The 26,956-nt window shown below is 43.6% G+C and overlaps 1 protein-coding gene across 1 annotated transcript in view; it reads right to left on the bottom strand.

Moving 5' to 3' along the window:
* LOC126284599 (hatching enzyme 1.2-like) overlaps positions 1 to 26,956 on the bottom strand; it is an 84,723-nt gene that overhangs the window by 4,588 nt on the left and 53,179 nt on the right. The window contains exons 4-5 of the mRNA XM_049983646.1: positions 21,756 to 22,061; positions 8,232 to 8,365 (exon numbers count right to left, since the gene is read on the bottom strand). Of these exons, the coding sequence (XP_049839603.1) occupies positions 8,232 to 8,365; positions 21,756 to 22,061 (440 nt within the window). The remainder of the gene's footprint in view (positions 1 to 8,231; positions 8,366 to 21,755; positions 22,062 to 26,956) is intronic.

Here is a 26,956-nt window from a genome sequence, read left to right on the forward strand (position 1 = left end):
CTACAGTTGATCAGAGCATTAGATAAAGGACTGACCAAAAGTTAGCCTGAATGGCTGTGGAACCCTTTGTACCAGTATCCAAACTGTAATTTTACTCTAAGAAGGCATGATTAGTGTATATCTTCACTCAATAACTATAAGTGCAAGATGTGATCATGTCAGTTGTGATATGTAATTCCTACTTTGTGTCGAGTATTTTCAAAAAATGGAAGAAAGTGGTACAAAGTTACACCGGTTGACTGTAATGCAGTTAAATATAAGTGCAGTTACTAGTATTAATGAATTACTCATCTGGTCGTACAGACAACAAAGCAATACTCCGTCAGACAATTACAGTGTCACAACTTCGGGGTCGCTGAGGATGGGAGCAATCTGCAACAGGGGATGTTCGTCATGAAGTGTACCGAACCGTGCCGACATATAACAAACAGCACTAGAGAAGGTGGGGGGAGGGGAGGGGGGGGGGGGTGGCACGGGCCGCCTTATGAGGTCCGAGTCGCACCATGCAAAGTCAGTACTGGCCCTTGGGCAAAGTAGCTTGACTATCACTGCTCCAACAGGTACCAATAAATATCCACGGCTTCCGCAGTTGTAGAGACGACTTTTTCTATTTCCCTGTTTGGCTGACGATCGAAAGCAGAACCCGCTTTCCGATCTTTCTCGCTGCTGAAATTTAGACAGACGGAAATGAGCACGTCTGCCTTGCTTTAATCATCTGTATCTTCGGTTCTGTCATGCCCATGGACCTTTGGGACAGAGTGCTTTGCCACGTTATTTATTTTATACACTAGGGGAGAGTGTTGTACCTTGGAACATTCTTCTGACGTTACCCTCTAGCCAGCCACGTAACAGAAGATTAACATATTTTCTCATTACCTTTTGAAGCTGCTTACTGTCTATCTCTACATCTGCAGCTACTGTATTCATCTCTTGGTCTCCCTCTAAGATTTTTACCCTTGCCCCCTCCCCCACTTCCCTACAGTACTAAACTGGTGATTGCTTGATGTCTGAGAATGTGTCCTGTCAACCGAGGCCTTCCTCCAGTCAGTTTGTGCCATAAACTTCTACTTTTCCCAATTCTGTTCGGTACCTCCTCATTAGTTATGTGATCTGCTCACCTAATCGTCTGCATTCTTGTGTAGTGCTATATTTCACTATATTGTGCGATAGGAACAAAGGAGGGGCAACGGGCGGGTCAGTCCATTGGCCGAATATCCTCTCGTTCCAGGAGGAGCTCACCTGTGCTTTTCGATGAGGTCACGCACTGTAATCGATAAAAATGAAGTCATGATGAAAGAGTACTGTGTCACAATAACGCTGACGTTCGAGTGTACCGTGTTGAAAGATTTGGAAGTTAGTACTTCCATGCTGCATTAAGCCTCGCAACATGATAATACCTCGTCCACAAAACCGATAATGTTCGACAATGTTCCTGGGGGCATTACGTACTCTCATATAGCGACCATCCAAGAACACTGTCGAACATGATCGTTTTGGTTGTCCAGGTCTTACGGTGCGGGGAGGCATAATGTTCCATGGGCGCAGCGAGCTTCGAATCTTTGAGTATGGTACGTTCACGGAGCACCGTTATTGTGGCACTGTAGTCCTTCTACATGTGCGTCTTGAGGCTGAATTCGGCCCTGATCTCATTTTTATAAATGACAGTGCAACAAACTACACAGGTAGAGGAGCTCTAGGAACAACAGGATATTCACTGAATGGAGTGACCTGCCCATTCCGCCGACTTAAATCCCATCGAGCACGTTTGGGATGCGTCGACGAGACGTAAGTCCAAATACACGACCATTTAGCTCTTGCCAATCGTTGTGGCGAACACACGTAAAAGATCCTTGCCAACTTTATAGTCGGTATGGGAGCACTTAGCAGAACACGCATTGCCGCCTGTAGTTATCACATATCCTGGTAAGAACCATGTTCCGCCTTTTGTGATTGAGCCGCGCGCGGCTCGTGTTCCTGCCGTTATTGCTTGACATTTTGTCTTGGCGGTACTCCCGTTTCGTTTCGTATTCGATTTAATGTCTCCATTAAGTTGCTGGCTTGCCTGCCCATGAGTGGCAGCAACAGTGCCTAGCGATAAGAGCATTGTCGTACTATCTTTGGAGCGAGCGCTAGTATTTCCCGGTCGTCGTGTGTCGGGAGTTTAGTGGGGATGGAGCAGCAGTGGGGTCCGGACAGACATTACTCGCCCGACCGTTGCTGGCACACATGACTTCAGTGGGGACGACCTAGATTGGTCGTTCGGTCGGTCGTCTCATCGGACGACTTGTATTTAGTCGCCGGCCGCTTCCGGGTCCTCTGTGTGTACCGACTTGTGATTCCTCCTAGTTGTTTCTTAGTGACTGGTTTTAGTATTGTCCGGGTTGTTTGTGGCAGTGTTTTCGTGGAACCGTGTGTAGCTTGTGTGGTTTTGACTGAGCAGGTACACTCCTGGAAATGGAAAAAAAGAACACATTGACACCGGTGTGTCAGAGCCACCATACTTGCTCCGGACACTGCGAGAGGGCTGTACAAGCAATGATCACACGCACGGCACAGCGGACACACCAGGAACCGCGGTGTTGGCCGTCGAATGGCGCTAGCTGCGCAGCATTTGTGCACCGCCGCCGTCAGTGTCAGCCAGTTTGCCGTGGCATACGGAGCTCCATCGCAGTCTTTAACACTGGTAGCATGCCGCGACAGCGTGGACGTGAACCGTATGTGCAGTTGACGGACTTTGAGCGAGGGCGTATAGTGGGCATGCGGGAGGCCGGGTGGACATACTGCCGAATTGCTCAACACGTGGGGCGTGAGGTCTCCACAGTACATCGATGTTGTCGCCAGTGGTCGGCGGAAGGTGCACGTGCCCGTCGACCTGGGACCGGACCGCAGCGACGCACGGATGCACGCCAAGACCGTAGGATCCTACGCAGTGCCGTAGGGGTCCGCACCGCCACTTCCCAGCAAATTAGGGACACTGTTGCTCCTGGTGTATCGGCGAGGACCATTCGCAACCGTCTCCATGAAGCTGGGCTACGGTCCCGCACACCGTTAGGCCGTCTTCCGCTCACGCCCCAACATCGTGCAGCACGCCTCCTGTGGTGTCGCGACAGGCGTGAATGGAGGGACGAATGGAGACGTGTCGTCTTCAGCGATGAGAGTCGCTTCTGCCTTGGTGCCAATGATGGTCGTATGCGTGTTTGGCGCCGTGCAGGTGAGCGCCACAATCAGGACTGCATACGACCGAGGCACACAGGGCCAACACCCGGCATCATGGTGTGGGGAGCGATCTCCTACACTGGCCGTACACCTATGGTGATCGTCGAGGGGACACTGAATAGTGCACGGTACATCCAAACCGTCATCGAAAACATCGTTCTACCATTCCTAGACCGGCAAGGGAACTTGCTGTTCCAACAGGACAATGCACGTCCGCATGTATCCCGTGCCACCCAACGTGCTCTAGAAGGTGTAAGTCAACTATCCTGGCCAGCAAGATCTCCGGATCTGTCCCCCATTGAGCATGTTTGGGACTGGATGAAGTGTCGTCTCACGCGGTCTGCACGTCCAGCACGAACGCTGGTCCATCTTTGTCGCCAGGTGGAAATGGCATGGCAAGCCGTTCCACAGGACTACATCCAGCATCTCTACGATCGTCTCCATGGGAGAATAGCAGCCTGCATTGCTGCGAAAGGTGGATATACACTGTACTAGTGCCGACATTGTGCATGCTCTGTTGCCTGTGTCTATGTGCCTGTGGTTCTGTCAGTGTGATCATGTGATGTATCTGACACCAAGAATGTGTCAATAAAGTTTCCCCTTCCTGGGACAATGAATTCACGGTGTTCTTATTTCAATTCCCAGGAGTGTATTTTAATGATGTCTGCGTGCTTCATGTAGTAAACCGGTTGGGACGGAGCAGCGTGGAAGTCTCCGCGGCGCGCATAGCGATTTGATTCACAGGTCCAGTTATGTGGACCCTTAAGTGTACAGCGATTTTACGACTATGACGTGTGGGGCCTGAAGAAGGCATCAATGTAATGCTGAAACTGGTTGCACATAAGAAGTTCATAAAATAAATGTCTACAATATACACGTCTGTTGGTAAATTATTATACCAAGAAATACATGTCAGCCGTTGTCCCACAGTCCATAGTGGATCAGCAAAGTTCTAGTTTTTGGTGTGGATTTGGGCCTTCAGACCAGAAAGCATCTCAAGTTTTCTTTAACTAGGTCTTCAGCCGTATTGTCTAATTGTGGTCTTTTAAAGCAATGTGTCAATAAGTGGTTCTTAGACAAATAAAGTAGTGTGTTTGATTGTGCAACTCAGAGTAACATCATAAATCGCGATGACATCATTGTGAGTGCTGTCTCTTTGTGTATTACTTTACTTATCTTATGCAGTACGCCATACGGTCCAAGATTCATCGACCTATGCTACTTGGCAGCAAGACGTTATAGGAAAGTTACTTTCATCCTCAATTTTGCACACCGGGGGAGTTATATCAGCAAACCCACTATAATGACCTGTATGAAAATCATAGGACTGTAACACATGCATGGCATTATAATTATGATTTCCCGTGCTTCAGAAACTGACGTTAAAAACGTTGAAACAATAATTCCGTGTAGATTTCTTTATCGATACGATTGAGGGAATCTACCGAAAGATAGTTTGTCTGTATGAGCCTGCAACTTCAATAAACTTTCATCATTATGCCCCTCAGAAATAGGCACGGAGAATTCTTTTTGAGGTCACATGGTGTAGTAAGATATGTACTTAACTGATACCTGGAATAAAAGGAAATCATTGTGGAGAACGGGGGTAAACAGAATTTAATTGATTTTGAAAGAAAGGTATGTCATGGTCCAGCGAACAAGGAACACGATTCCTGATCCATATTGACGACATAGGGGACAATCTGAGTAGCCGTCTTAGATTTTTTGCAGATGATGCTGCCACATACCGTCTTCTAAAGTCATCAGATGATCAAAACGACATGCAAAATGATTTAGATAAGATGGTGGCAATGGATCCTGAATAAGGAAATGTGAAGTTATTCACATGAGTACTAAAATAAATCAGCTAAATTTCGATTACGCGATAGGTCGCACAAATCTGAAGGCTGTAAATTCAGCTAAATACTTAGGGATTACAATTACAAATAACCTAAACTGGAACGATCACACAGATAATATTGTGGGTAGAGCAAACGAAAGACTGCGATTCATAGGCAGAACACTTAGAAGGTGCAACAGGTTTACTAAAGAGACTGCTTACACCACGCTTGTCCATCCTATTCTGTGCGGTATGGGATTCGCATCAGGTGGGGCTGACGGATGACATCGAAAAAGTACAAAGAAGGGCAACTCGTTTTGTGTTATCGCGAAATAGGGGAGATAGTGTCACAGACATGATACGTGAATTGGAGTGGCAATCGTTAAAACAAAGACGTTTTTCGTTGCGACGGGATCTTCTCATGAAATTTCAATTACCAGTTTTCTCCTCTGATTGCGAAAACATTCTTCTGTCACCCACCTACATAGGGAGAAATGATCATCACGATGAAATAAGAGAAATCAGGGTTCGCACAGAAAAATTTAAGTGCTCGTTTTTTCCCGCGTGCCGTTCGAGAGTGGAACGGTAGAGAGACCGCTTGAAGGTGGTTCATTGAACCCTCTGCCAGGCACTTTATTGTGAATAGCAATCACGTAGATGTAGATGTAGGGCTTGTCGGATGGTAACGTCCTGACGTCATTAGTACACATCGGAAGGAGATGAACGATAGTGTGACCGGTAGTGGACGACAAGGCACCGAATCACTACGCCCCCTCCTGAAAACTGGGTTAGCTGCTTAGGAAAGACAATGCGTGACAAAAGGTGATGTAACTGACAAAGAAATACGCAAGTGGAGGAGGCTGAAGGGATTCGTAGACCACTTATAGCGGGACTTCTGGAAACCGAACTCCACGACGTTGTATTCTATTGTGTCATTCTCATGACACTGTCACTCTTACTGTAATAAAAACTGGGATCATTATATGCCATCCTCCATAATAATGCCTGTTCAACATAGCCATCGAAGACCATAAACTCGTGTAAGTATTATGGATAACTTGAATCTCGGTATAGCTAATACGCTGGACTGCAAAATTTTAAGACGAAAGTAACTGCCGCATGTGTCACTGCCAAGTAACATAGCTCGGCGACGCTTTGACCTTTCGTAGAAAGAATTACTGGAGTAAAGTAAAGAAATTCGCAATGGCACGAACTGAAACGACACTTTTATTCGAAGACAGTAATTACACTGAAGTCACACGATTTATAATGTACCCAGTGTGGTACCAAGGGCTTCGTTAAGTTGGCAACGGAATTTCAAGTTTCCGTCTGACACCGATCGCTGTCATGCGGGATCGGACAGATCCAATTGCGCGCTCCAGCTGTGATAGACGGTCGAATTCCAACACCAGAAAAATCCTCTGTTCTAAGGAATAAACTATGTTGTCCACAGCACACTTGCACGTTGTGAACAGCACACGCTTACAGCAGAAAGACGACGTACAGAATGGCGCACCCACAGACTGCGTTGTCTTCTATATCTTTCACATCACTTGCAGCGCCATTTGTTGTTGAAAATTGTAACTACTGTAATTTCGAAAGTTTGTCCGCCTGAAAATGTACTGTTGTCCCAAGCATATTGAAACAAACGGTGTATTTCTATCGCTGCTCGTTTAGTTTTTATTGCCGTTTCAAATATACCGATCATTTTTGAAACACCCTGTATCAAAGACTTGCGTAACACATATCAGGAACTGTGATTTGTAAAGTGATAGTATAATATTAGGCTGCACCGACGTAATATCCTGACTGCTCAGCGTAGCTACAAATCATAAATTGTGTGCATCTTATTTTCTGGAGCTTCTCAAGTTTGTGATAAAAGATACCTGTAAAGGTGATAACAGACAGCAGAGAAGAACATACAGGCTGATAATTATTGAACTATATGAAAAAACGTAAATTAATTACAAACTACGGCGTTCACACACTTCATTCGACGTGTAAACTTCACCAGAGATATTTGGATTTAAGCTACGACATGTTCGATATGCCTGCCATCATTGGCGATGATGTGGCGCAGACGAATAGCGAAGTTCTGCATGACCCGCCGAAATGTCGGAGCATAGATGCTGTCTATGACCTCCTGAATGGTTGTTTTCAGCTCAGCAATGGTTTTGGGGTTATCGCTGTACTCCTTGTCTTTAATATAGCCCCACAAAAAGGAGTCGCATGTGTTCAGACTCGGCGAATATGGTGGCCATTCGAGGCCCAAATGCCAATGGCATTGGTTGCTCCAGGACATTAAACACTCTCATGCTTCGTTGGAGTCGAGCTCCGTATTGCATGAACCACATATTGTCGAAATCAGGGTCACTTTGGGTGAAAATGGAAATGGTCCCACGCCTCTTGACAGAGTGTAGGGGGACGAAGCGGGAGACCCGCACCGCCGTACTAGGCAAGGACCTAATGGGGGTGGTTTGCCGTTGCCTTCCTCTGACCGTAATGGGGATGAATGATGATGATGATGATGAAGACGACACAACAACACCCTGTCATCTCGGGGAAGGTGAAAATCCCTGACCCCGCCGAGAATCGAACCTGGGACCCTGTGCTCGGTAAGCGAGACCACGAGCGGCGGACTCAGTTTGGCTAATGGAATGAGGATGACGTCATCTTCCGAAACCTTCATGTATCGTTCGGTAGTCACCGTGCATCAAGGTTCATAGCATCGATTATCCCTTGCGTGGACATTGCACACCACTCAGTCACCCGTTGAGGGTGAAGAGGCTTCTCGATCGCGAAATGCGGGTTCTCACTCCTCCAAATACAGCGGTTTGGCTTATTGACGAAACCACCCAAATGAAAGTGGCCGACTCAACAAGGCAGGCACGCATGCGCATGATAAAAAGAACGTCCTAATGCAAACCGTTCAGAAATCATGACGATTATACTTCATATGGTTCAATAATTGTCACCTCGTAAAAGAGCCAAATGAAGAAAAATTACCTGCCAAATCAAATCACGCTCGTTTTGAAAGTTGCAAAGCAGTTGTTGTAACATCTTTAGCATGAATAATGCAAAAATGTCTTTCTTCCGAAAATAATTCAAAATGCCTGTCTGTACACGTGAAAGTTACAGAGGCCCGTACTGGAGGCACAATTAATTTTCAACTCACTGCTGGCACGATCGTGGGCTGTCCGTTGATGGAGAAGGCATTCGCAGAATAGTGCATCACGCTGTTGTAGTCGTACTTCACTCCATAAGCGAAGGTTTCCTCTTTCGTCGATTTCTTGAAGTTCAGCTCGCGACCTGAAAAAAATGTGCCTTAATGAATAGAAGTTCCTCAAATGAAAAAAATGTTTTATGTAAAGCAATATATGCAACAACACAACGTACAGAAACAGCTGCGAGGAGTGATTTACGGCACTACTACAGGCTGGTCATGTGTGGAAGAAGACGCTTACTAAGCAATTTCTCACTGTACTGACTTCCGTCGTTTTCCCAGAGAGGGGGCACAGGCGCAAGGGAACTGGAAAAGAATCCGAAGTAGAAGTTGAATACATAGTTTCCAGTGGTGGGCAGCCCTTCACTTTGGATTCTGTGGAGGAGTCCTTGGCAAACCCAGCCCTCCATATTTTGATGTGGAAAGTAGGGAATTTACTGTACTTATCAATCGTTTCACTGCTCCAAACTTCTATACGGAATGGACCATTTCAATCCATAATGAGGAATAACTCGGTATAGAAATGATATACAACATAAGGCTGTAGGGCGCAAAGAGGGTCACCCTACTAATGGCCGCGACCTTGATTTTCAAGGTGATTTGGAGAGTAAAGTGGTTTTTTTTTAATGGTAACCGTGATATTTTATTTAAGATATGAAAAGAGTGGTAAACTTTACTAACAAAATTATACATTATTCAAAGTCGTAGCAAGGTTCAATGAAGGTCAAATAAGTTAATATGTTTTAGGTTTAGTGGGGTTAACTCGGAACAGAGGAGGGATAGGGCAAAATACAATGTTAGATACAAATTGGAAGAGGCATAAGGCGCGACGTACTAATACCAATAACCACGATTTTAAAGATAATTATCGAAGATCATTTGAATGTCGAGTTTTATTTCATGGAAACCCCCATTTGTGATGCAGGAAAGAGTCAACGGAGATTTGAACTTTAAGATTTAATTAACGTGTTTATTAGTAAAAATATATATATCACAACGTATAATGTCATTTTGACATTTAGAAACATAAATAAAACGTAGCTCACCGATACCAACGTGGTGGAGGAACATCCGCAAGTGAGCACTGTAATAGAGGTTGAAAATACCGCTTCAGTTGTAAATTTTTTTTTATTTATCTGTAGTTAAAACACGACTGGTTTCGGGCTCTTACACACCCATCATTAGTTGTTTTAACTTTGTGCTATGACCCAGAGCGCCACAGTGGACGAGTACAGCAGCGGTGTATCACCCGCTAGCGCACGGCTCTTTCATCGCGGCGCTCGGTGTCATAGCACAAAGTTGTAACACTTGAAGATGAGCGTGTAAGAGCCCAAAACCAGTCGTGTTTTAACGACTGATAAATGAAAAAGAAATTTCACAACTGAAGCGGTATTTTCAGCCTCTGGTAGATCATTAATTTACAAGTCGTTGAATCAGTCCTCTCGTCTCTCATTCCTTGGGATGTCCCTTCCATTGTATTTTGCTATGTCCCCCCCCCCCCCCACTTCTGTTATGAGTTAATCCCTATTAGAACTGGAATCACATTTACTTGTTGGACCTTCATTGAATCTTCAAAATCACGTTCAAGATGACGGCCATATGTAGCAATGCGTAATCCCCTTTGCCATCTTGCAATTTTTATGCTAAACATTTTGCTGTATCTCACCTCTATCCCAACTTATTCCCCATTATGGATTAAAATGGTCCACTCTGTACATGTTAATCGTTTCAGTACTTATGCGTATACATACCAATAGAGGTTTCCTGCTACAAGGTTACAGATTTCTATAATGTATTAACTTCTGCTATGCTACCAGAATGTTGGAGATCAGTTTTGACCTAGCTTGCGAGCTGATTGTTGGAATTCCGGTGACTATCCGAACGACATACTGAATGCTGAATTCTCTTTCAACTTCATTCATATCGTAACATTGCGCAGTTTGAGAGCTGCGCTTTAAGTGTCGGCGAATAAAATGGGATGATGTTATCATCGATCTGTAGACGAACTGCTGAGACTTGTAAATCAAAGGACTTCTTCACGCCCAACCCAGCCGGTTGTGGTTGAACAGATGGTGATCCCGATGAGGCTGTGGGTTAATTCGTCACCACAGATATTCAAAATATTAGTGAATCAGCAAACGGTGAACCGGTAAATGCAGATCCACGTACTGAAGTTACCATCGCTCCTTCCTCCGATTCCGAAGACCAGCCTGTGCATCTGCAAAAATCACACAAAAAATATGAATTTAGATGGAACACTCTGATTCGAACCCAAAGTGCATAGCTTCAATAACATTGATTCCGGCTGCAAATTCGTGGATTTAGATGATTCATCTGCTTCCCAGCTTTTTTTTACCCAAGAAATTGCAAACTTCATAGCAGAACAATGTAATTTATATTTTCGAGCACCGTTGCAACGATACCAGTGTAAAATCTGCGACCTTTGTAAAACACAAACATTGATGAAATTTACTGTTCTCTTGCCGCAAATTTACTGATAACTCAAGCGAGAAAAAATGAAATAAACATTTACTGGAACAACTATCCGTTGCTATCTACTCCAGTGTTCGCGCAAATCGAGCCAAGTGATAGGTGCCTTCTGTTAATAAGAACGTTATATTTTATTGATAACAATGAGAACGCTGGAGGTGATAAAATCTGAAAAATAAAACGAAATTTGAATAACGGAAGAAAAGCATTTCAAGATGCTTTCAAACCTTTTAAAATTTGTCCGTTGACTTTAGTTCGCTATAAAAACTGTGTCATCTTAAAGCAGTACATTCCAATCATTCCATAGATTTGGCGTAAGGTTCTGAGTTGTGTGATTGTGAAGCTGGATATATTTTCGACTCCATTATTTACGTGGGTGCAGCAACGGAAGTAAAAAAAGACTGATTTTGGTGTAAATACTGAAATTCCTGGAAGCATTTTTCTCACCACTAGAACGCTACCTTGTTAAATGTAGCTGTATGTTGACAATCCGTACACTAGCCCGATGTAATTTTATTACCGTCCTGACAAAGGGAGAAACCGTAAAGACACGCCTGATAGATCAAAAGGAACTTAAAACAGGTGATATCGAGTTTATGTCAACAGGTAAAATTCTTCCTCTCAAGTGCCACGACAAAAGTGAAGTGAGGATAATTTAAACTCTTCATTAAAAAGAGAAGTTATAGCGAATGACAAAATTGACAGAGGCACAGTTGAAGCGAAAAGAAAATCGACTTGCATCAAAAACTACACTGAAGATATGGGGGCAATCGACAGAAGCGAAACGATGCTAAGTTCAGTAGAATGTGTACGAAAAACTATAAAATGGTATAAAAAAGTTGGTGGGTATCTCTTCTGAACGTGCATGCGTTGTATAAAATATTCCAGTATTTGGTTTTTAGCAACTCATCAAGAATGTCTTAGAATTACCACCGACTCCAAAGATATGGCCTTCACGGAAAGAGATCGGGTGGTGGCGATAAACCATTACGGCTATAAAGATAATATACCCTTATGTTTGAATTTTTGTTTCGAAAGATGCCTTATTATCGAGTTTCACCAGTGTAATAACTTATGAAATTCTTTCCTTAATGAATTTTTTTAAATAAATATTTCTTTCCAAAGACTGGAAAAAAGAGAAAAATTAACATGTTAATACTGCATTCTGTGTTTTAATTTAATCTCAGCAATAACGATACGCTGCTACATTCGTGTATAATAAACGCAACACTTGAAAATTAGGCGAACATGGCAGGCGGCCGCTCAGACTAAATGTGCAAAGAAAGGGTTGAAGTAACATTAAGAGTTTGTCTCCATGTCAGTCAGTCGTACAGAATGGTATCGTTACACACATCAAAAAAGGCTTTGCATCACCCCGGTTCCGAGAATTCCGGAAGATAGACTTTGACCGTGGATATTGTATCACAAACACAGTCCCTTTGACTGTTCAGAGATGTCACAAAACCCGCTCAAAGATGTAAACAACCAAGCATGAGCAGCGCCTATTCGATGGAGGGGTCCGACAGCCGATCAGTTCCAATCATTCCACCAGGAACGAGGTATACGGTTCGTGTTATCTGTAGTTCAACCATGCCTAAATGGTCAATACTGTGGTTCGATCGCGTCCGCATTGTTACCTTGTGCCAGGACAGTCTCTCAACAAGGTATGTGTTCCGGTGTCTTGGAGTGAACCAAAGTGATGTTTTTACGGACATGGAGGAGATCCAGAGAGACAGGAACTGTCGATGACATGCCCCACTCATTCCGCCCAAGGGCTACTGCTGCAGTGGATGACCAGTACCTACGGATTATGGCTCGGAGGAACGCTAAAAGCAACGCCACCATGTTGAATAATGCTTTTCGTGCAGCCAAAGGACGTCGTCTTACGACTCAAGCTGTGCACAATATGCTGTATGATACGCAACTTCACCCCCGCCGTCCATGGCGAGGTCCATCTTTGCAACCACGACACCATGCACGCGGTACAGATGGGCCCAACAACATGCCGAATGGACCGCTCAGGATTGGTATCACGTTCTCTTCACCGATGAGTGTTGTCGTGTTTGGTGGCAACCCGGTCAGGTTAAACGCTTTAGACACACTGTCCAGCGAGTGCAGCAAGCTGGAGGTTCCCTGATGTTTTGTGGTAGCAGTATGTGGGGCCGATGTACGCTGTTGGTGGTCATGAAGGCACTGCAAGGGCTGTACGATACGTGAATGCCATCCTCCGACCGATAGTCGAACCATATCGGCAGCAAATTGGCGAGGCATTCGTCTTCATGGACGACAATTCGCTCCTCCATCGTGCAGATCTTGTGAATGACTTCCTTCAAGATAACATCGCTCTACTAGAGTGGCCAGCATGTTCTCCAAACATGAACCCCATCGCACATGCCTGGTGTAGATTGAAAAAGGCTGTTTATGGACGACGTGACCCACCACCCACTCTGAGGGATCTACGCAGAATCGCCGTTGAGGAGCGGGACATTCTGGACCAACAGTGCCTTGATGAACTTGTGGATAGTGAGCCACGACGAACACAGGCATGCATCAATGCAAGAGGACGTGCTACTGGGTATTAGAAGTACCGGTGTGTACAGCAGTCTGGACCACCACCTCTGAACGTCTCGCTGTATGGTGATACAATATGCAATGTGAGGTTTTCATAAGCAATAAAAAGGGCAGAAATGATGTTTCTGTTGATCTCTATTCCAGTTTTCTGTACATGTTCCGGAACTCTCGGAAGAGAGGTGACGCAAAAATTTTTGATGTGTGTAGTTTCTCTTTATTTGCGGGTATACTGAAATCCCTGAAGTGTGGTTGTGTTAAAAACTTAATCTTAAAGAACTCATGTGTTAGAGTTTACAGTACGAATAATTGTTCGGGAGGTAAGGTCAGGTAAGTTTAATAGGTTGAGGGTGTGTGAATGGCCTTCAGGGATGCGGGACTGGCAGTTAGGTCAGTGTCAATATAGGCTCAAGCACCTCTGTGAATCGCCACTTGCTGCAACAGTGCGTTATGTCCAAAAGTATATTGTCAATTAAGTCTGAAATTCTAATTTCTCTCAGAGCCGGCCGATGTATTTCGTCGTGTTCATAAGCAACACAATTGTTAAATTCATAATAAGTATTAATCTGACAACGAGAGGATATTAGAAATATTTCAACGTGATGTATTTACGATGGCCTGTCGTAGGCTACCTCACTCTTTATAGCTCTTGCTCAATTACAGAAGTAATCTTTAAGTTATTTTTGAAATCTAATTTAACTCACAATTTTTTGTAAGAGCAATAGGAAATAGAAAAGCTGACTATTATCTTGTGAGTGGGTTGAGGGAGACTATCAACAGGTTTGAATTTACCAAAATGATTCAAACGAAGTTTACATGGTAAAAGTGAGAATGGCCAACAGTACTTAGTGCACATAACAGCATATATGAAAATAACACAGTACCCTGCAATGAGAGTTTCCATCCAAAATAAGTTAGCAAAAAGTTTATTATTAATGCCTGGTAAAAGAAATACGAATAAGAATTTAAGAAAAGCAATCAAGGATTGATAAGTTGTATCAACATAGTACACATCGGGTTACGTGATGAAATATTACATAGTTTTAATTGCAAAAGCCACTTACGAAACGCAAGATAAAGCAATTCATTCATTTATTATTATCGATAACTGGACCAGCAACACCATCTCTTAAGATAAATACAAAGTGAAGAAGTTATGATGCAATTGTTACGTACATGTTTACTTTAGGCTCTTTTTGTTGCGATATATCTTGGTTAGGTATTATGCACGATCTGCAGTAGTAGCAAAATATAGTAACCCCGAGATTAAGTTTTTTATGAGCTTCAGTCGGAATCGCTACAATGCAGCTTGATGGCTTATTTTGGACGTCTACTCTCTGTGTTTTCCTATAATTTTCCGCCTCTACTGATCCTTCCACTGTCAAAGTAACTGTAGCAAACTACTAACAGTCCTGGAACCGTTCGCAGTGATGTCAAGTTTCAAGGTCATTGAGCCTCCATCCTTCTCTTGTATATTGGTGAAAGGTTTGTGATGGGGAAAAATCGCAGACAGCATAAGTAAACCACTTCTGCTAAGTTAAAACAGTAAACAAACGGCATTAGAGAAAATTGTTCGACATTTTCATCTCAAGAGTCTTTAGATGTGACCAATATGCAAAAATATAACATAATGTTGTTTGGCAACTTTGGCTATAGAGCGGAAAATTTACGCTCAAGAGTCAGGCAAGGAAGAGACCTGTATCACTGTCACAGGATTGTCACTCGTTGAAAACTGCAGAATATAATACAGGAGGAGTAGACGAAGAGCAAGTTGAAACATATTGGTGCATGATGGGGGAAGAGGGGGGGGGGGGGGAAGGTAACTGTGAAAGAAACGCCATATAGAAGCCATTTTAACTTAGTGCAATTAATCTATTTTGAATTTCCACTCATTTTTTTCTCTTAAGAGAAGCACATTAGATCCGTCATCTGATCCATCTAAATTGTCCCCGTCTTGTTTTCAAATAAGCTTAAAGGGTTATTCGAATTTCCCATCATTTTTTAACTCGACATAACTGACGAATTTCCGGATATCCCGACAAAATTTATTCCCTTTCGTTTCTATAACGGTATAGTATTAGTTGCATACCTCCGCCATTTTTATAGATCATTTTAAGTTCTCGCCTGTGATGTACGTCCTCTATAATTGTATTGCCTACTAGAAATTGGCAATACTGCATATAGCCATTGGGAATGGGGACAATGGTCTTGAAATCTAGCAACAAAATAACCTCAGATAACAACTCTTCCTATGAACAACTCTTGGACTGCTTAACGTTTCACTTCACAGATGAATTGTCAGATACGCCTACAGCAAATTCTTTAGTTTCTCAGTTTAAACCGTAGTTAAAAAGACACTTCCTATAAGTTTTCATGTGAAGATCCCCAAGGAATACTGCATGGGCCCACAGCGCATATCTTGAGAACCAACGATAGAAGTCGAAACCTATGTAGACCACTCAACTACGTAAGAAGACATGACCGCATTTATAACTGAATACTTTCATCAAAAGAAAACAAACTCGAAGAATTTATAAAAATAATATTTTAATATTCATATAACGGGTGATAAATGTCTAACGAGGCATATTATGAAAAACAGCAGATTTCTGGGCCTTCCTAGAAGACTGTGGAGAAAAGAACAGGCAGATCATTCAAACATGCAAGCAGGATGATGATAACAGTATTATAAAAAAATGGTGGAACACAAAAGATACAAAATAACAATGCAAAACGTTTAACCACTTGCAAAGAAACAGTCTGAAAGAGAAAGTAACGAGGTGGATTTAGAGCGAAAGAGTGAAACAGTACTCGAGGGAAAATATAGCCATTGGAGGCCCGCTGACAAGTTCAGTTGCTCGTAAAAGTGTTTGTGTAGTGGGCCACCAGCTGTACCGATAGTGTAATCTCAGTACACAGACCGTTTATTTCAGGTGTACGTGCGGCAGTCCTCAAACTGCCATTCATTTTACTATCGCCACGAACCTAGATAGTACACCACAAGCCACTAAACAGCCAGTTGACGTCCTCCCTATCCATAGGACATAATGTTTTATTTTTCTTTGCATTTCTCCAGTCGTCATCACGATCAGTAACCACGATGCATTTGTATCAACAGTGATTAGCAAAGTACGAAGGGCAACTAAAACAAGTAGAAAGACTTATAAGGTCAGCAAACAAGATAAGGAGACAGTAGTAGCATGTCAGTGAGGTACTTAAAACATTTAGATCTGGAGTGGTTCAAGTTAAATAGACAGTTGACCGTGTACCTGAGAGATGTGTACCTAGTTAGCTGTTCGTGATGGTATGGATCCTCCACATACACAGACAGCGATCATATTCCAGAGGCTGTCTTTCTTGAGTTGCGAAAAACTTTTGACTCTCTACCACGTCTACACGTATCATCGAAAGTATGAATGTACGTTGTGTCAACCGAAATTTGTGACTGTTTTAAGGATATCTTGTTGGGAAGGACGCAACAACTTATCTTGGATGGAGAGCCATCGATAAATGGAGAAGTAATTTCAGGTGTGTATCGGGAAAGTGTTTTGGGACCCTTGCTATTTGCGCTCTAAATTAATTACCTTGTACGTATATTACAAATTGTAACCTCAGGTTTTTCACAGGCGAAGTTTTGTCGAATAAAGACGTGGATGGCGACCGTGGTTGTCGTACTGTACAGACTGTTGATGGCGTACAGCAGCGCCAAGTAACCAGGAAACCACCACAAGACGAATTTTGACGAAAGTGTGAAAGTCCTCTGCTGTTGTATTGTATTAATTAGAATCCTGTAACGATGCGTTTTCAGTAAAGTAATCTGAAACTTGTGTGTGGCTGGTTGCTGCTGAATGCAATCAACAATCTTTTCACAGATGATGTCGCTGTCTGTAATGAAATACTGTCTGAAAATACTTCACAAATATTCAGACTTACCTTGGTAAGATTTCAAAATGTTGCGTAGATTTTCGACTTAATTTAATTTTCAGAAATTTAAAATTGTGACCTTCACAATGGCAATGAGTCACCATTGGAATTGTTCAACTCATGCAAATGCCTTTGTATAATAATTTATAGGGATATGATATAGGTTCAGTCGTTGATAAACGAGGTCTCGAATTCATTGGTATAATATAACTGAAATGCAATCAGGCTACAAAGGAAATTACTTACAAATCACTTGTGAGGCCTAGAATACCGCGCAGATTTCTGGGACCTGTACCAAATATAACTAAGAGAGGACATTGAATACATACGTAGAAAGGCACCATGAATGGTCACACATTCCTTTTTTTTTTTTGGGTCCGGGGGAGTGTGTCACGAAGATGCTGAAGAAACTAAACTGACAGACTCTTGAAGATTGATGCAAACTATCCCTTGGAAGCCTTCTCACAAAATTCCCGAATCAGCTATAGGTGAATCTAAGAGTACACTACAACCACCTACGCATTGCTCCCATATGGATCGTGTGGACAAGACAAGACCAATCACAGTGCGCGAAAAGGCATTTAACCATAATTGAATGGAATGTGTAGAAGCCCTAATAACTGATACAGTGGAGGTATCCTTCGCCACGCACATTTACAGTGGTTTACAGTATAACTGATGTAGATCAATATGGTCACTATTGCTAGCCTTACTCGTTTACAAACCTTTTCATCAATACCTGCCCTCGGTTAGTTCCTGATATCCGTCAGAGTACTTCCTCCATATGGAATCATGGCGAACAGTTTTCACTAGTTGTTTCAGTAATTCATTACCATTGGTCACAGCTTCAAAGACGTGCAATTCACTATTTCTCTTTTAATATTTTAGTGTGCAACTTTGACTCTACCCCCAGAGTCAGCATATAAGGAACAGTGCGTCATGTTCGATAAGTATAATTTCATTTGAATTGAAAGCAAGCTTGGTTTGACGTTTCGTCAATGGCGACGTCACTAGAGACAGAGTACCAGAAATGTCGTGGGACAAATTTCATTTTCTATGTGCGATAGGCACAGAAAAAGACCTTCAGTGGCATAGTGTGGTGTTCAAATACTCACCCAGTAGTGATTTTCTTACAGAAGATAACGAAATGTGACCTTGATCCGAGGATTTTTTGGGTACTAGTACCCTTAGAACACGGATATGACAAAAGTCATGGGAGAGCGATATGAACATACGCGGATGGCGGCAGTATAGCGGACAAGAGATAAAAAAAGGCAGTGCATTGGCGGAGCTGTCATTTCTACTCAGGTGATTCATGTGAAAAGTTTTCTGACGTGATTATGGCTGCACGACGGGAATCAACAGACTTTGAACGCCGAATGGTAGTTGGAACTAGATGCATGAGACATTCTGTTCCGAAAATCGTTAGAGAATTCAGTATTCTGAGATCCACTGAGTCAAGAGTGTCCCGCGAATATCACATTTGAGACATTAACACCACCGACAACGCAGTGGCTGGCAGCCTTCGCTTAATGACCCACAGCAGTGGCGTGTGCGTGGTGTTGTCAGTGCTAAAAGATAAGCAACACTGCATGAATTAACTGCAGAAATCAATGTGAGGCATACGACGGACGTATCCGTTACGGAAGTGCGGAGAAATATGGCGTTAATGGAAACTGGAGCAGACGATAGACGCGAGTGGCTTTACTGGCAGTGCGACTGCCCATATCAGTTGAACCCTAGTCGACTGGATAACACTGGCCTGGTCAGATGAGCACCGATTACAGTTGGTAAGGGCTGATGGCCGGATTCGAGTGTGCCGCAGGCTCCAAGAAGCCAAGGACCCAAGTTGAGCTGATGGTAAGGTTCAAATGTGGTTCAGACTCCCTGAAGCCATGGAGCCAAGTTGTCAACAAGGCACTGTGCAACCAGTTAGTGGCTCCAGGTGAGCGAGTGTGGCGCAGACCTCAAGAAGCCATGGACCCAAGTTGTTACCAAGGCCCTGTACAAGCAGATGGCGGTTCCATATGAGCTGATGGTAGGGTTCAAATGTGGTTCAGACTCCCTGAAGCCATGGAGCCAAGTTGTCAACAAGGCACTGTGCAACCAGTTAGTGGCTCCAGGTGAGCGAGTGTGGCGCAGACCTCACGAAGCCATGGACTCAAGTTGTTACCAAGGCCCTGTACAAGCAGATGGCGGTTCCATATGAGCTGATGGTAAGGTTCAAATGTGGTTCAGACTCCCTGAAGCCATGGAGCCAAGTTGTCAACAAGGCACTGTGCAACCAGTTAGTGGCTCCAGGTGAGCGAGTGTGGCGCAGACCTCAAGAAGCCATGGACCCAAGTTGTTACCAAGGCCCTGTACAAGCAGATGGCGGTTCCATATGAGCTGATGGTAGGGTTCAAATGTGGTTCAGACTCCCTGAAGACATGGAGCCAAGTTGTCAACAAGGCACTGTGCAACCAGTTAGTGGCTCCAGGTGAGCGAGTGTGGCGCAGACCTCACGAAGCCATGGACTCAAGTTGTTACCAAGACCCTGTACAAGCAGATGGCGGTTCCATATGAGCTGATGGTAAGGTTCAAATGTGGTTCAGACTCCCTGAAGCCATGGAGCCAAGTTGTCAACAAGGCACTGTGCAACCAGTTAGTGGCTCCAGGTGAGCGAGTGTGGCGCAGACCTCAAGAAGCCATCGACCCAAGTTGTTACCAAGGCCCTGTACAAGCAGATGGCGCTTCCATATGAGCTGATGGTAAGGTTCAAATGTGGTTTAGACTCCCTGAAGCCATGGAGCCAAGTTGTCAACAAGGCACTGTGCAAGCTGGCGTTGGCTTCATAATAGTGTGGGCTGTGTTTACATGTTGTGGACTGGGTTCTCTGTTTCAACTGAACCGCTCTGTCCCAACTGAACCGATCATTGACTGGAAGAAAGATGGTTATGTTCGGCCACCTGGAGACTATTTGCAGCCATTGATGTACTCCATATTCCCAAACAAAGATGCGCCATGTCACACTGAGCCTGAACTCTTCGGGATTGGTTTGAAGGACATTCTGGACAATTCAACCGAATGATTTGATTCCCATGTTCCGACACGAGTAGTGAAGTCGTATTTGAAAACATCCACACGAAATTCTTGGGTTTTCGTATCGTATAGTATTTTCAAAAACTCTGCATCGATCGTTTCGGCCCTCTTGCTGAGGCTTACTTTTGAGAACTGGCCGCACTCTGTCGGTCGGTACCATAACCCGATAACTTTTAACTTCACAGCCAACGGTCGCGAATCCTACATTCCGATCAACTGTAGCTTTGTCAGTGCGGTAAATGGAGCAATGTTGACAACTGAGGCTGCAGCGCCGGCGCCAGCTAACATGGTAACAAACTACTGATTTCAGTAGTACTGATTTCAGATCGATTCCGTATTTCTGGATTTCCGGAAGGCTCTTGACACTGCACCACACAAGCGGCTCGTAGTGAAATTGAGTACTTATGCAATATCGTCTCAGTTATGTGACTGGATTTGAAATTTACTGTCAGAGAGGCCATAGTTCGTAGAAATTAACGGAAAGTCATCGAATAAAACAGAAGTGATTTCTGGCGTCCCCCAAGGTAGTGTTCCTTACCTATATAAACGATTTGTGAGACAATCTGAGCAGCCGTCTTAGTTTCTTGCAGATGTCGCTGTTGTTTATCGACTAATAAAGTCATCAGAAAATCAAAACAAATTGCTAAACAATTTAGAAAAGATATCTGAATGGTTTGAAAATTGACAATTGACGCTAAATAACGAAAAGTCTGAGGTAATCCACATGATTGCTAAAAGGAATTCGTTAAACTTTGTTTACACGATAAATCAGTCTAATCTAAAAGTCGTAAATTCAGCTAAAAAGCTAGGTATTACAATTAGGAACAACTTAAATTGGAAGGAACACATAGAAAATGTTGTGGGGAAGGCTAACCAAAGACTGCGTTTTATTGGCAGGACACCTAGAAAATGTAACAGATCTACTAAGGAGACTGCCTACATTATGCTTGTCCGTCCTCTTTTAGAACTCTGCTGCGTGGTGTGCGATCCTTACCAGATAAGACTAAGTATATCGAAAAAGTTCCAAGAAGAGCAGTACGTTTTGTATTATCGCAAAATATGGGAGAGAGTGTCACAGAAATGATACAGGATTTGGACTGGGCATCATTAAAAGAAAGGCGTTTTTCGTTGCCACGAAATCTTCTCGTTAAATTCCAATCACCAACTTTCTCCTCCGAATACGAATGCGAAAACATTTTGTTGACACCGACCTACTTGGGGAGAAACGTTCACCACGATAAAATAAGGGAAATCAGAGCTCGTACGGAAAGATATAGGTGTTCGTTCTTTCCGCGCGCTATACGAGATTGGAATAATAGAGAATTGTGAAGGAGGTTGAATGAACCCTCTGCCAAAATGTGATGCAGATGTAGTGCGACGTCTGCCCGCGGCGCTCGCGCAGAGGCGACTCACCTGGCTCGATGTTCTGCCAGTTGATGGTGACGTACTTGTCGCGCTCGTAGCGGTTCTGCTCGTGCAGGAAGCCGAGCGCGTGCATGAGCTCGTGCGCGGGCGTGCCCACCGTGCCGGTGCAGCCCGGGTCCTGCAGGTTCACCTCCTGCGCGCCGCCCAGCCGCCCCACGCTCGACCAGCAGCCCGTGTTGCCGTGCGTGATGTAGATGTAGTCCGTCTCGCGCCCCGTGTACGGCCGGAAGCGGACGCACGTCAGCTTGTGGTAGGCGCGCATCGCGCCCTTGATGTTCGCCATTGCTTCGTCACCTGCGGAACCGCACCGCACGCGTTGCTCGTTTTTCTTTTTCTCGGAGGAGTGCGCTGTTGGTACGACTTTAATACATAGTATCTGATCAAAAGTAGCCGGACACCCCTATGTAAGGCGAAATCTTTTTGTAGCATTAGCCCTCGGAACAACTTAAAAACAAGATGCACGCGTGCATTGTCAAATCAGACCATAAAACCTGAAACATCACAAGCCGTTGCAGCCGCAGTTCCCGAGGTACAATTGCAAATTGAAAGCCGCTGCCATCAGCTACCAATAATGATACACTACTGGCCATTAAAACTGCTACACCAAGAAGAAATGGAGATGACAAACGGGTATTCCTATTATACTAGAACTGACATCTGATTACATTTTCACGCAATTTCGATTCATAGATCCTGAGAAATCAGTACCCAGAACAACCACCTCTGGCCGTGCACTTTCAACACGATACCACAGTTCATTAAGACTAGTGACTGGCTTATTGTGACGAGCCAGTTGCTCGGCCACTATTGACCAGACGTTTTCAATTCGTCAGAGATCTGGAGAATGTGCTGGCCAAGGCACCAGTCGAACATTTTCTGTACCGAGAAAGGCCCGTACAGGACCTGCAACATGCGGTCGTGCATTATCCTGTTGAAATGTAGGGTTTCGCAGGGATCGAGTGAGGGGTAGAGCCGCGGGTCGTAACACTTCTCAAATGTAACGTCCACTGTTCAAAGTGCCGTCAATGCGAACAAGAGATGACCGAGACGTGTAACCAATGGCACCCCATACCATCACGCCGGATGATACGCCAGTATGGCTATGGCGAATACAGGCATCCAATGCGCGTTCACCGCGATATCGCCAAACACGGATGCGACCTTCACGATGCTGTAAACAGAACCTGGATTCATGCGAAAAAATGATGTTTTGCCATTCGTGCACCCAGGTTCGTCGTTGAGTACACCATCTCAGGCGCTCCTGTCCGTGATGCATCGTCAAGGGTAACAGCAGCCATGATCTCCGAGCTGATAGTCCACGCTGCTGCAAACGTCGTCAACTGTTCGTGCACATGATTGTTGTCTTGCAAACGTCTGTATCTGTTGACTCAGGGGATCGAGACATGGCTGCAGGATCCGTTACAGCAAGGCGGATAAGATGCCTGTCATCTCGACTGCTAGTGATACAAGGCCGTTGGGATCCAGCACGGCGTTCCGTATTACCCTCCTGAACCCACCGATTCCATATGCTGCTGACAGTCATTGGATCTCCAGCAACGCGAGCAGCAATGTTGCGATACGATAAAACGCAATCGCTATAGGCTACAATCCGACATTTTCCAACGTCGGAAACGTGATGGTACGCATTTCTCCTCCTTACACGAGGCATCACAACAACGTTTTACCAGGCAACGCTTGTCAACTGCTGTCTGTGTATGAGAAATTGGTTGGAAACTTTCCTTAAGTCAGCACGTTGTAGGTGTCGCCACCGGCGCCAACCTTGTGTGAATGCTCTGAAAAGTTAATCATTTGCATATCACAGCGTCTTGTTCCTTTCGGTTAAATTTCGGGTCTGTAACACCTCATGTTCGTGATGTAGCAATTTTAATAGCCAGTGAAGCCTAATTCCCAGCACCAACGGTGGGTGAATCGACTTGTGATGTTTCAATGAATGTAACTTCATATTCTGGTTGAGTATGGGACTACGGTTGTTCAATGTTCAATAAAAACAATATCAATCGCCATTGTATAGGTTTATTTCTAGGCAACCAGTTTCGACGTTACACTACGTCATCTTCAGTCCTAAACTGCTCCAATCCAATAAACTTCGTGCTATAAATATAGCAGTGTCTTTAACCGGTCTCGTAATAGCTATTACGGGCTTACATGGTGTTTTATGTTTTATGGCTTGAGATGATAATGCACGTGTGCACTTTGTTTCTAAGTTGTGACGAGGGATAATGGCGTAAAATTTTTTTAAGGTAAGCTGTAACCAGGATGTCTGTAATCCTTAAATATCTGTAGATATAAGGAGCATTGTTTTATCTGGTTTTCTTGTTTTTAGCACTTGCAAATGTTGTCCCGAAACATGTTGTGGTGATAATCATACGATTGACAACTGGGATGGTATAGCAATTTTAATGGCCAGTAGTGTATTTACTTGAAACCTAACTTTCAGCACCAACGGTGGGTGAATCGACTTGTGAATGTAACTTCATCTTCTGGTGGAGTATGGGGCTACGGCTGTTCAATATTCAATAAAAACAATACCAATCGCCGTTGTATAGGTTTACTTCTAGGCAACCAGTTTCGACGTTACACTAAGTCATCTTCAGGCCTAAACTGCTCCAATCCAGTAACCTTCCTGTTGTAAATATAGCAGTGCCTTTAACTGGTGTCGTAATAGCTAGTACAGGCATACATTTCTGACTGGAAATAGAGGATAAAGGCTCCTGTGAACATGTGTCCGGAAATGCATCGTTTCACGGTAGATGGCGCTGCCCTGTGTCTCTTGTATGTTACAGGCTGTGTGACTGATGCAGCGTGGTCTGCTACTCGATTAACCGTCCTGCCTCTAGACCATCCACTTGGCTGTACACAGTCACCATCGCGGATTGTTCCCGACATGAATACCGGACCGTTCTGCTGCCTACAGTACGCTGCGTCTATCACACAGCCTGCAACACACAAGGAACACGCGGCACGTGGTCAATGGAACTGTCGTCTATCGCAGCAACGATGCATTTCCCTACACATGTTCATATGACCTCTTCTCCTCCATTTACAGTCAGAAATCAGTTGGTCGGTTTTATTAATGTTCACCCTGTATTATGGGAAGTAAAATAAAGCAACAGCGAAAACATTATCACTTAGGCAACGTAGAATAGTTCCCGATTCAATAAACAATGCTTAACATTTTATTATTTTGTGAAAAAAAAACTTTCTCTTCTAGGTTAATAGACTAGATCTGCAGTTTGAACCATGTGTAAGTCAAATATAAATTAAGTGAAATAATTCTACATTAACAAATAAGAGACAACAAAAATAATGGTCTTTCTGTTCAAAATTTATCAGACAAATTGTACATCCTTTTCCTTTCTTACGATTTTTCGTCGAAACGGGCGACACATTTACTTGGAAGTAATCACATTAACATTTTTTTTTTGTTGAGTGGTTTGAGGTCGCCCGCCACGAATGCCTGTCTTGTGCCAATCTCTTCATCTCAGAGTAGCACTTGCAACCTACGTCAACTATTTTCTGGATATACAACAGTCTCTGTTATCCTCTGCAGTTTTTACCCTATACAGCTCCCTCTAGTACCATGGTAGTTATTCCCTTATGTCCAAACAGATGTCCTACCACCCTGCTCATCTTCTTGTCAGTGTTTTCCATATATTCCTTTCTTCTCCGATTCTGAGGAGAACCTCCTCATTCCTTGCATTATCAGTCCACCTAAGGTTGAACATTCGTCTGTACCATAAATTGAATAAGAAAGATATTTACATCACTGCATAGACGGAACTCAGAATGCAACTGCAACTTCATGAAAACTATGCAACTAACATTGAATTGACATTCTTCGCTGTGCAAATGGGTAACATTTCAGAGAAATGGGAGAATATAGACCATCTATATTGTGTACGTAGGAAAAAATTAAGTAGCAGATTTTTCATTCAGTAATCGCACTTTAATATTGGTTGCTTATGATAAGATCGGATTATCTCTCTTGTAAGTTGGAGAATGTTATAAGAAGAAAGAAGTACTAGGATTAGAAAGAGTTTAACACAGCGATGCAGTTTTCAATATTTGCTCTTCCATCTACACAGCAAAGAAACGATGACCCAAATAAAACAAAAGATGAAGCGTGGTATTAAAATTCACAGTGAAAAGGTGTCAATGATAAGATTTGCAGATGACATTGCTATCCTCAGTGAAAGAGTAGAAAAATTACTGGAAATGTTGAGTGAAAAGTCTAGTGAGAACACACTGTGGATTGAAAGTAAACCACAGAAGGACATAAGTAACATGGAGTAACAGTAATGACTTTAGCGATAAACTTAACTCCCAAATTGGTGAGCATAAAGTGAAACGTCCCCTTAGAAAAATTATACAAGACTGCGCTTAAACTGACACACAACAATTTTTAGCGCAACGCAATCTGACTTTCAAAAATCCCTACAAAAGAATGGCCCTGACTAACATTTACCTATACCTTTCACAAATCACTTACCTCACCAAAAATCTTCGTTACTCGAACTACTGCAATACAGCGAGCACCACTACTGCCAGCTAAATAAAAGATTCAACCTACTGAAGGCACTAACTACTGATAGGCATAGTTAGCAAATGAAAGATTTTAATAGAGAACAAACAATGTATTTACCTTAATAGTCATAATATATATAGCAGTTCATGACATCCAGTCTTACAAATTTGAAAACACCACCTTCTCTCTCCCCACGTCCACCACTGCTGGCGGCTCACCTCCAACTGCGCAACGCTACGCGCTGTTAACATCCAGCAGCCCAACACTACAATGGCTAGTATTACAACAATGCCAACCAGCCACTGACTGCACACACCACAGCCAGTGATTTTTCATACAGAGCGTTACGTGGCGGCGACGTTACCAATAAAAAAACCTAAACAGCCTACTTACAAAAGTAGACAAAAGAATTCTGCGACATTGGGAGAAAAATAACACATGTAGAACGAAACAAGGAGGGCTCAAACAAGCAGATTAGCATTGGTGAAGACGGAATTCCTCACCAACTAAAATCTCCTAGTAGCAGACATGGGCCTTAATAAAAAAAAGCACTCCGTCGTCAGACCACGAGTTGCCTACCGGGACCATCCGACAGCCGTGTCATCCTCGGTGGAGGATGTGGATAGAAGGGGCGTGGGGTAAG

The sequence above is a fragment of the Schistocerca gregaria genome, chromosome 8 (genome assembly GCF_023897955.1).
Source record: "Schistocerca gregaria isolate iqSchGreg1 chromosome 8, iqSchGreg1.2, whole genome shotgun sequence".
In the NCBI taxonomy this organism is placed as follows: domain Eukaryota; kingdom Metazoa; phylum Arthropoda; class Insecta; order Orthoptera; family Acrididae; genus Schistocerca; species Schistocerca gregaria.